This window comes from Lycium ferocissimum, chromosome 9 (genome assembly GCF_029784015.1).
Source record: "Lycium ferocissimum isolate CSIRO_LF1 chromosome 9, AGI_CSIRO_Lferr_CH_V1, whole genome shotgun sequence".
Classification (NCBI taxonomy): Eukaryota; Viridiplantae; Streptophyta; class Magnoliopsida; order Solanales; family Solanaceae; genus Lycium; species Lycium ferocissimum.
Window position 1 is genome coordinate 46,362,483 of NC_081350.1, and position 12,489 is coordinate 46,374,971.

The window sequence follows — 12,489 nt, forward strand, 5'->3', positions numbered from 1 at the left end:
TTGCAGCGGAATAACCTGGGTAATTTATATGTAGAAAGTTTTCTGATCACATTCAATTTATTTGTGTAAGCGTGTAGGTTTTCTTTTTGAACGAGGGGTAATTAGTCGATCAACTTTTGAAGGGTATTATCATAATCCAACTTTCAACTATAAAGCCTCCCGCTTTTAGTATAATATAAAATTTGATTATAGATGTTATATCATTAGAATATTATAGATATCATAAGTGATGAATGCATGAAATTGTAACCTAAAGAATAAGCAAGAATTATAACTGAAATTTAATGTAACAAAAGATTTAAAGGAGGAGAGAAAATTGAATAGGAGAATGAAAGAAGAGATAGAAATGGGGAAAGCATGAGAAACTGATAACGTGAGGTAATTAAGACTAAAGAGGATGGAATGTTTGGACTATTTATTTAATTAATGTGTGAATTTTTTATTAGGGAAATAAGTAGTTTCAATATTACTATTTAACATTTAATTAATTATATGGTATTACATTTTAATTTGTAATAAAGTCACTTGTTATAATGGTAATCCAACTTTGAAGTTAAGAGCTTCAATTTTAGATAATATAATATAATTTTACTTAATTATTTGAATTATAAATTATCATAAGTTTATAGTACTTTTTATGTAGAAAAATAAATATATAAATTTTATTTTTATAAAATTAAAAAATTTAAGTCAAAATTTAAGGTCAAAGCTATAAAATTTGATCTTCATATTCCGAAAAAGTTTATATAAATTGAAAGTAGGGAGTATAACTTAAGCTCTTTCTTAAATATTTTGCGAATTATTCAGAATGGTAAGTGTAAAACAAAAACATCCAGCTGGTTGATATCGAACTAAGGTGGAATGTGGACCCAGCTGGAAATGTGAAGGAAGTTAACTCGTCTCAAGAAACAAAATTAAAGAAAGACCTTTCCACTTTCAGTTTTTAAATTGATAAATCCATTATCATACTGAGAGATTCTGCCATTTCCTTTATGCACAAACTGCTCATTGCATCACACACGAGAAATTAAGATAGAAAGAAGGACATGGCTTATACTGCTATTACTTCCCTTATGGACACCATCCATCAATCAATGCAAGTCACTGGATGTAATTTGCAGTCCTTCTATGAAAAGCTTGAATCCTTGAGAGCTATTATGGAGAAACCTTGCAATATAACGGTCGGTCTTGAGGCATTGACAAGCTTGGAAAACAAATCGCAGAGGCAGCATACAGAGCAGGAGATAAGGTTGACTCAAAATCAGCAGAAGCTCTAAGCGCAAAAATAGGAACTTTACGAGGCAGAGCTTTCTCGGAGCTCAGTTGTCTCTTGGAACAAGCGGTAGAATGCATTGATTCCATCATGAAGCAGTGGATAGCAATCCAGGAAAGGTGCATTGATTCCATCATGAAGCAGTGGATAGCAATCCAGGAAGGCTGCAACAACGTCGAGGAGTATAAAGTTGACTCAGTATCAAGCAAAGGTTTTTGGCAAAAACCCATAATCAGAAAAGGCGTAGCGTTTTGGGAACCAGCAGTAGGACATATTGATTCCACTATGAACAAGTGGATGACGACGCAGAGCAGGTACACCGAAAGCAAACATCTAGAAGCACGAAATTTGACTCTCGCCAGTACATCTCAGCATTCCTTGGAGCATGAGAATATGATGGTTGGCCACGAAAATGAATTCGAGATGATGCAGGACCAACTTGCTAGAGGTGACAGTGATCTAGAAGTTGTCTCAATTGTTGGGATGGGGGGCATTGGGAAGACAACTTTGGCTGACAAACTCTACAGTGACCCGTTCATTACGTCTTGTTTTGACATTCGTGCAAAAGCCACTATCTCACAAGAGTATTGTGCGAGAAATGTACTCCTATGCCTTCTTTCTTCCATATGTGGAAAGACTAATGACTCTTATAAGGAGAAAGATGATGGGCAACTAGCAGACCAATTACAAAAGAATCTAAAAGGGCGGAGGTACTTGGTAATCATTGATGACATATGGGCTACAGAAGCTTGGGATGATATAAAACTATGTTTCCCAAACTGTAACTGTAGAAGCCGAATACTCATGACTACTCGGAACATGGAGGTGGCTGAATATGCTAGCTCAAGTAAGCCTCCTCATCGAATGCGCTTGTTGAATTTTGATGAAAGCTGGAGTTTGTTGTACGAAAAAGTCTTTGTGAAAGACTATTTTCCCCCTGAATTTGAACAGCTTGGCAAACAAATTGCACAGAAATGCGGAGGATTACCTCTAGCAATTGTTGTAATTGCTGGACTTCTTTCAAAAACTGGTAGAGCGTTAGAAGAATGGAAAAGTGTTGCCGAGAATGTAAGTTCAGTGGTAAGCACGGATCTTGATGTCCAATGCATGAGAGTATTGGCTTTGAGTTACCATCACTTGCCACATCACCTAAGAGCGTGCTTTCTATATTTTGCAATCTTCCCAGAGGATAAACTGATTTTTGTGAATAGACTTGTGAAACTATGGGCAGCTGAGGGGTTTCTGAAGGTAGACAAGATGAAAAGAATTGAAGAAGTGGCTAAAAAATGTCTAAAAGATCTCGTGGATAGAAGTTTAATTTTCATCCACAAGGTGAGTAGTTTTGATGGAAAAATAAAAGCTTGCGGAATGCATGATGTGATCCATGAACTCTGCTTGAGAGAAGCTCGAAAAATAAATTTTGTGAATGTTATTATGGATAATCAAAATCCTGGTAAACAGTCCAGGAATTTTTATACAGAGCGAGTTCGGATCAGTATCCAATCAAAGCGATACCAATTTGTTGCCAATCAGTTGTCTATGGTTCGTGACAATGATTCCTGCTCTATTCTCCTTTTTATTGAAGATCCCTCAAGCTCAAGAATGATGCAAACGTTGAAGCGTTTCAAGGTACTAAGAGTCCTAGATCTTGCTTCGCTGACGTTGCAGGCTTTTCCCAGTTGTATAGTTGAGCTATTTCACTTGCGATACCTAGCTTTGAGTGTTTACTCGTCGGCTAATGATGGGAATATTAACATTCCACCATCAATTGCTAGCCTTCAGTATTTGCAAACGTTAATACTTAAGTCTCCAACATCTCTCGCGTGGAAGGATTCTCACCCATTCATATTACCATTGGAAATTTTCAAGATGTCGCAGTTGAGACACCTCTCTTTGGACTGGAATTACTTGAATCCACATGAGTCTATAGAGAGAAGTTGGCTTCTGATAAATTTGCAGTGTTTGTCTGGGTGGAATCCTTCATCTTGTACTTCATCCGTCTTTAGACTACTTCCCAATGTAAAGAAATTGCAGATATGTGGTATCCAAGAAGACTACATAAGAAGTAACACGAAAAAGATCCTCCATAATCTTTCCCACTTAGATCAGCTTAAGGAATTGAAATTTAAGTTGAGAAAGATGGTTAAAAATAAGAATTAAATCAGCGGAAGTCTTTAGTTATCTAGACTTGTCAAACATAACAACGTGCCCAAGAGTTAATCAATAACTCAATAACTACCCACAAATGTATACTAGGGAGATTCTAAGATAAAGGATTAATAGTTCGACTCATCGGGGACGCAGCCCGGACAACTAATGTAACAATTAAGTAAATCAACAGGTGTCCCACTTAACGAATGTGTGGGCTCACCAAATTATCCGCAACAGCAAGTCCTTCCTAAGCACCCGGAGTATCACGAACCTGCCTTTTCTCCGTTACCCAACATACCATCAAAACAACAATGGTATGCTCGAGTACTTCGTAATGAGTGCCTCGGGGACAATGAATAATACGAAAATAAAGTAAATTAACACATGAAGAAATCACTTTGAAAATCATATGAAATCAACGTAAGTATGCTTATTCGCTTATGTATCTCAATAATAAGTATCAAAACCCATTTATAAAGCCTCTTGTTAAGTTACAACTTCAAATATGCCCTTTTTAATCAATTAAGATAGTCATCAACAATTCCATAAGAGAATAAGAATGTCACACATGCCAATACAAAGCTCAAGAATCAATCATATCGCGCATAGCGCACCACACCGACTATGTAGTACACGGTGGCTATCCTTCCTCCCGAATAGCTAGGCATAAATCACACCGACTATGTAGTACGCGTGGCTATCCTTCCTCCCGAATAGCTAGGCATACATCACACCCTGGTAGCGAACCCAGCCGGTGGCTATCCTTCCCCCGAATAGCTAGGCTTGAATCACACCCCGGTAGCGAACCCGTAGTGGCCACTCTTCCTCCCGAATGGCTAGGCAATTACCACACTAGGATCCATAGTGGCTACCCTTCCTCCCGAGTAGCTAGGCCAAACACAACAACTAAATTCATAGCATGGGGCCGATTCACAATTTGTCTCAAAATAGTCACACCATCAAATAGCATTAAAGTTCATTATGCCATTACGAAAATCCATAATATCATAGATAATTACTTTATCATAGTTCCTTTGTAAAGTCATCAATACCAAAATTAACCATCATCACTGATCATCCCTTATAGAAGAAAATGATTCATAATATCATATACATATATAGGGTTTGTTACAATCTAGATTTAATGTGGGCTTGTCCCCTCACGCACATTAACCATTAATCAAAACATGTAATAAATTTCAAAGAGTGTAAAACCAATTCATCATATCATTCAACACATGCTTTTATAAAGAATCAATCTTTCAAGAGAGTTTGCAAAAGAGACATATCAATTACCTTTATATTCAAAAAGGATTTTATTTTTTAAAGAGACATACAAATCACAATAAGATTTTTAAAAGGGAGACATACCTTAATTTGTTAAACAAGGTTTAACAAATCACTTTTCTAATGAAGAATACCCAAACCCTAGCTTGAATTACTTTGGAAAGAATTATGTTGCAAACCCTAGGTTTTGATCATAAAATCATGTTAGAAAGGGATTAAGAACTTGAATTCAACCTAGAATCATGGTAACACTTACCTTGTATGGTTCTTGAGGCTTGGGACTTGTTCTTATTGACTTTAGGGTAAATTTTCGTGAATGGGGGAAATAAACCCCAAACCTTAAATATAACCGAAAACGCCAGAACCCGACTTTTTGACCTGAATCCGACCCGATTCGCGATTGGTCCGCGATGCGGGACCATCGCGCAATGTTCTGCAGCTCAATACTCAGACTTGCGCGATCGGTCCGCGATGCGGGGCCATCGCACGCGCCCCCACGCGCCTGAAAAGACGGCATGTGTCGGTTCTGCACAGTGTTCGGTAAAATGGACATAACTTCTTGTACGTAACTCCGTTTGGTCTGGGCGACCTACCGTTGGAAAGCTATTTCAAATATCTACAACTTTCATTGAGGAAGTGTTTCCAAATTCACAACACATTTTCATGAAAATCTCCTAGAAGACAGACCTACCAAAACTTAGGCGAATTTAAGAGGCCTTAAGAACTTCACTAATTGGTTTGACTTCAAAACGACCATCCTCCACCCGAATTCACCAAGAATGGATTCATATAGATAAAATATCATCTTAATACTAGATTTTTACATATTCACACCTAGTTCAAGTTTACGGGGTGTTACATTATCCCCCCCTTAAGATCATTCGTCCTCGAATGAGGATAGTATTCTAGGAAGGTAATTTACCAACATGAATTTTTTTTTTTTTAACCACACAATCACCTTGTGCACGAATAGTTCAAAACTTAACTCATACCTGAAATAGGGAACAAGTGAGGATATCTCTTCTTCATGTCCTCTTCCGCTTCCCAAGTAGCTTCCTCGCATTATGATTTCGCCACAACACTTCGACCGACGCAACATCCTTTGTTCTCAACCTTCTAACTTGGCGATCCAAAATCCGAACCGGTTCTTCTTCATAAGATAAGGATTCATCAATTTCAACCTCTTCATGGTTCAACACATGAGAAGGGTCGTTTATACAACCTCAACATCGAAATGTGAAACACCGGATGAACCATGGAGACTCGGTACCGGTAATCTCAACTCATAAGCTACCTCCCCAACTCTTCTAGTAATCTCATAAGGACCAATGTAGCGAGGACTAAGCTTGCCCTTTCGCCAAAACGCATTACCCCTTCATAGGTGACACTTTCAAGAAAACCTTGTCACCAACAAGAAATTCCAATTCCCTACGCCTTATGTCCGTATAAGACTTTTGTTCTACTCGAGCGGTCTCTTTAGTCGTTGCACAATAAGATTTACCTTCTCAATCGCCTCATGAACTGAACCAGGACCCAACAACTCTACTTTCGTTGGTTCAAACCAACCAATTAGAGACCGATAATGCCTCTCATAAAAAGCCTCATAAGCAGCCATCTGAATACTCGTTTGATAGCTATTATTGTAAGTGAATTCCACCAGAGGTAGGTGTTCATCCCAACTTCCTCCAAAATCGATTGCGCAAGTACGCAACATATCCTCCAAGGTTTGAATAGTCTCTCTCGCTTGCCCGTCGCCTTGAGGATGAAAGGCAAGGTCGGGGTTCACTCTCTAGTCCCCAAACCTTTCGAAACGTCCGCTTTAAACGAGCAAAGAAATTGCGTACCGTCGAGATATGACGGATGTCGGAACACCATGCAACCCGACAATCTCCTTCAAATATAACTTGGCATAATGCGCCGCAAAGATAGGACGTTTTTACGGGAAGAAAATGCGTACTTCGCGAGTCTATCCACGATCACCCAAATTGAATCATACTTGGCCCCGTGCGAGGTAAGCCCGCAACAAAGTCCATATTTATCACCTCCCACTTCCATTGAGGAATCTCAATGTTTTGAGCCAAGCCACCAAAGCCTTTGATGTTCGGCCTTCACCGTTGACGCTCAGCACCTAGCCACAAAAGAAATATCAACCTTCATGCTCTTCCACCAAGTAGTGTTGCTTCAAATCCTTATACATCTTGGTGGATCCTTGGGATGAACCGAATATTTAGAACTATGAGCTTCCATCATTAGTTCTTGTCGAAGACCATCAACATCAGAACACACAATCGTCCTTGCAATCGCAGAACACTATCGCCGTACATCAACAAAGAAATGAAGTGTACTCACCCCTTTCTACTCCATCTCTCGCCTTTGCCAAAAGTTCATCATCATATTGCTTGAATTTAATCCTTTCTATAATATCGACCGTGATGGCGTGATTCCCACTAACTCTCCATTTTCGCCCATCAAGTCCGACCTCAAGACTAGCAAGCCTTCGAATTTCCTTCCCATGGGGATTTCATGTGCACGCAAATAAGCCAACGTGCCCGTAGATTTCCGCTTTCAAAGTATCATCAACCACATTAGCTTTACCAGATGATACAAAATGTTCAAGTCATAATCTTTCAACAACTCCAACCACCTCCTCTGTCTGAGATTCAACTCTCTTTGTTTGAAGATATACTGCAGACTCTTGTGATCAGTAAAAATATCACAATGCTCACCACAGGCTGTAATGACGCCAAATTTTCAAAGCAAATACCACAAATACAACTCTAAGTCAGCTTAGTCGGATAGTTCTTCTCATGCTTCTTCAATCGACGCGACGCATAAGCAATCACCTTACCGTTTTTGCATCAACACACAACCCAAACCAATTCTAAGCATCGCAATACACCACGTATCCACCGCATTCTCGAAGGTAACGTCAAAATAGGGGAGCCGAAGTCAACCTGTCTTAAGCTCTTGAAACTCCTTTTCACAAGCTTGCACCACCTCAAACCTAGCATTTTCCTCGCGTCAACTTAGTCAATGGCGAGGCAATAGATGAAAAACCTTCCACGACCCCCCGTAGTAATTTGCCAAACCCAAGAAACTACGAATTTCCGCCGCACCAGCGGGTCTAGGCCAATCCTTCACCGCTGCAATTTTCGAGGGTCTACTTAATGCCGTCACCAACACCACGACCCAAGAAAGACACGTACTCAAGCGCGAACTCACACTTAGAGAATTTTGCATAAAGCTTGTTCTCCTTATCGTACAAGAACCTTTCCATGAACGCCTCTTCAAATTCGGCCCACGTCGGAGCTAAAGTGTGTCACCTCCGCATTCCCACATCTCAAACCATACGTGAACAACATCCTTCAACCGATACGAAGCAAGCCTTATAGTCAGTAATCCCGGCATCCATTGCCTTCAATACTCAGTGATCTCATCTAAAAAGTGTTGGGGGTCGTCCACCTCGTGACCCAAAGAACTCTGGTGGCTTTAAGTCTAGGAACTGCTTAAATTTGCCACCACCATGAGGTCCCACACCTCCACGCTGCTGTTGAGCCACAACCAAAGCAGTCAACATTTGAATGGCCGTCTGCATAGTACCAATCTCAGGCACACCCGCACAGAACAAGGGAGGACAGGCGCACAATGGAGGTGGTGCTTGATTTCCAAGATCATTTCCATTATCGCATTCGCGCCCCAAGATTTCTGTTAACCTTTCGTGACGTCCTCGTTTACTATTTTTGGATCGCGTCCGAGTCGTTTCCGCAAGGCACGAAATTAACGAGCGAAGGGGAACGATCCTAGAAAGGACTTTAAGCTCTACAAAGACAATTCAGAATCAAGAAGAATAGAAACACCTATAAATGTCCGGGAGTTTCTCGGTCGTGTGTGATCAGCCGCACAAGGAAACTCCACTAGACACAAATACCTACGTACACCGACAATAATCCTAGGACGTATTTAAACTCTAGGCTCGATACCAAGCTTGTCACGCCCCAAAACCCACCCTAGACGTGACCGGCATCCGACGCTATGAACAACATCGAAGAACTAAGCAACACCATAATAATACTTGAACCCGAGGTTCAACATTCGCCTCCAATGCTTTATAAAATAAAGGTAAACGAATCACGCATATAAGTTAATTAAATCGGCGGAAGTCTTTAGTTATCTAGACTTGTCAAACATAACAACGTGCCCAAGAGTTAATCAATAACTCAATAACTACCCACAAATGTATACTAGGGAGCTTCTAAGATAAAGGATTAATAGTTCGACTCGTCGGACGCACCTTGACAACTAATGTAACAATTAAGTAAATCAACAGGGTGTCCACGAACGAATGTGTGGGCTCACTAAATTATCCGACAACAAGAAGTCCTTCCAAGCACTTATATCACGAACCTGCTCTTCTCCGTTACCTAACATACCATCAAAAACAACAATGGTATGCCTGAGTACTTCGTACTCAGTGAGTGCCTCGGGGACAATGAATAATACGAAAATAAAGTAAATTAACACATGAAGAAATCAGTCTTGAAAATCATATGAAATCAACGTAAGGGGCTTATTCAGCCTTTTATGTATCTCAATAATAAGTATCAAAACCCATTTATAAAGCCTCTTGTTAAGTTACAACTTCAAATATGCCCTTTTTAATCAATTAAGATAGTCATCAACAATTCCATAAGAGAATAAGAATGTCACACATGCCAATACAGCTCAAGAATCAATCATATCGCGCATAGCGCACACACACCGGACTATGATAGTACACGTGGCTATCCTATCCTTCCTCCCGAATAGCTAGGCATAAATCACACTGACTATGTAGCACGCGGTGGCTATCCTTCCTCCCGAATAGCTAGGCATACATCACACCCTGTGTGGCGAACCAAATGTGCCGGTGGCTATCCTTCCCCCCAGTTGCAGGCTTGAATCACACCTTGGGTAGCGAATCCGCAGTGGCCACTCTTCCTCCCGAATGGCTAGGCAATTAACACACTAGGATCCATAGTGGCTACCCTTCCTCCCGAGTAGCTAGGCCAAACACAACAACCAAATTCATGGCATGGTTCCCGATTCACAATTTGTCTCAAAATAGTCACACCATCAAATAGCATTAAAGTTCATTATGCCATTACGAAAATCCATAATATCATAGATAATTACTTTATCATAGTTCCTTTGTAAAGTCATCAATACCAAAATTAACCATCATCACTGATCATCCCTTATAGAAGAAAATGATTCATAATATCATATACATATATAGGGTTTGTTACAATCTAGATTTAATGTGGGCTTGTCCCCTCACGCACATTAACCATTAATCAAAACATGTAATAAATTTCGAGAGTGTAAAACCAATTCATCATATCATTCAACACATGCTTTTATAAAGAATCAATCTTTCAAGAGAGTTTGCAAAAAGACACATATCAATTACCTTTATATTCAAAAAGGATTTTATTTTTTAAAGAGACATACAAATCACAATAAGATTTTTAAAAGGGAGACATACCTTAATTTGTTAAACAAGGTTTAACAAATCACTTTTCTAATGAAGAATACCCAAACCCTAGCTTGAATTACTTTGGAAAGAATTATGTTGCAAACCCTAGGTTTTGATCATAAAATCATGTTAGAAAGGGATTAAGAACTTGAATTCAACCTAGAATCATGGTAACACTTACCTTGTATGGTTCTTGAGGCTTGGGACTTGTTCTTATTGACTTTAGGGTAAATTTTCGTGAATGGGGTCTTGGGGAAATAAACCCCAAACCTTAAATATACTGAAAACGCGTAAACCCGACTTTTTGACCTGAATCCGACCCGATTCGCGATTGGTCCGCGATGCGGGACCATCGCGCAATGTTCTGCAGCTCAATACTCAGACTTGCGCAGATCGGTCCGCGATGCGGGGCCATCACGCGCCCCCACGCGCCTGAAAAGACGGCATGTGTCGGTTCTGCACAGTGTTCGGTAAAATGGACATAACTTTGTACGTAACTCCGTTTGGTCTGGGCGACCTACCGTTGGAAAGCTATTTCAAATATCTACAACTTTCATTGAGGAAGTGTTTCCAAATTCACAACACATTTTCATGAAAATCCCTAGAAGACAGACTGCAAAACTTAGGCGAATTTAAGAGGCCTTAAGAACTTCACTAATTGGTTTGACTTCAAAACGACCATCCTCCACCCGAATTCACCAAGAATGGATTCATATAGATAAAATATCATCTTAATACTAGATTTTTACATATTCACACCTAGTTCAAGTTTACGGGGTGTTACACCTTCAGTATTTGCAAACGTTAATACTTAAGTCTCCAACATCTCTCGCGTGGAAGGATTCTCACCCATTCATATTACCATTGGAAATTTTCAAGATGTCGCAGTTGAGACACCTCTCTTTGGACTGGAATTACTTGAATCCACATGAGTCTATAGAGAGAAGTTGGCTTCTGATAAATTTGCAGTGTTTGTCTGGGTGAATCCTTCATCTTGTACTTCATCCGTCTTTAGACTACTTCCCAATGTAAAGAAATTGCAGATATGTGGTATCCAAGAAGACTACATAAGAAGTAACACGAAAAAGATCCTCCATAATCTTTCCCACTTAGATCAGCTTAAGGAATTGAAATTTAAGTTGAGAAAGATGGTTAAAAATATTGGAAGACCTATGTTGCCTACATCTTTGGTTCTTCCTCCTTTAGGTTCTTTTCCGAAGAACCTTAAGAAGTTAGCTTTTACAGGTACTCGTTTGGATTGGAAGGATTTGGGGATTCTTGGTAAGTTGCCCAAACTCGAGGCCCTCAAACTAGGATATGATGCCTGCATTGGTACGGACTGGGAAGTAGGTGAGGAAGGGTTTCCACACTTGAAGTTCTTGCGACTGAAGCATTTGTACATACATAAGTGGAGAGCCAGTAGTGATCATTTTCCATGCCTTGAACGACTAGTCATCGACCGTTGTTGGAGCATGTATTGGATTCCGCAAGACTTTGTAGAAATAACGACACTTCAGCTGATTCATATAAGCAACTGCCAAGTATCTGTTGGGAACTCTGCCAAGATGATTCAGCAGGAAATTGAAGAGAACTACGGAAGTTCTGTTGAGGTCCATATCAGTTAGTCCTTTCAATCAAGCCCGTCTTTTTACTTGATTTGCTTTTACTATTATTACTTGTATTCGTTTGTCCAACTTATAAGATAAACAAGAACTATACCTTTTCAATTCTTTCCTCTCACTCTCTTGAAAGTGTATCACTTATTTATTTTTTTCCTCCTGAAATTCTGGGTATTTCACATTAAACGTGTCTGTATTATGAGTCAATGAACACCATGCACTATAATGTGCATCAACTAATAATCTTTTATGGTTGAATTTGAAGAATTTTATTGGTTTTCTTTTGTCTTAACCATTTGATATATGGAACCCACTGGTTCGATTAATCCAGATTTGTGTCATGTACCCACTAAAATGGGAGGCATTCTATGCGAGAGTGTTTCTCAATTCACGGGCCTCAAACCCAAAGCCTTTACTTAAGGACGGAGGGATCCCATGCATCCATCCCATCTTATTCCTCGGAGGTAAATCAAAATTAGTTGAATTGGATTATAACTTTGTTCGTGTCTATGAATAAAGATGAATGAATTAAATGATTCTTTTCTAACATCAACTTATCGTGATTCCCTTCTTTTATTTGGATTTGGCATATGCTTCTCACAACTCACATAGGCAATGTTGTGTCAACAATGCACAAATCAAAC

The 12,489-nt window shown here is 39.6% G+C and overlaps 1 protein-coding gene across 1 annotated transcript; it reads left to right on the plus strand.

Moving 5' to 3' along the window:
• The first annotated feature begins 934 nt into the window (after positions 1 to 934).
• Positions 935 to 12,122, plus strand: LOC132031094 (putative late blight resistance protein homolog R1B-16). The gene is given in 3 exon segments (XM_059420953.1): positions 935 to 1,209; positions 1,212 to 3,415; positions 11,366 to 12,122. Coding segments are annotated over 3 exon segments (2,853 nt in total). The 5' UTR covers positions 935 to 1,046; the 3' UTR covers positions 11,852 to 12,122.
• The last annotated feature ends 367 nt before the right edge of the window (positions 12,123 to 12,489 follow it).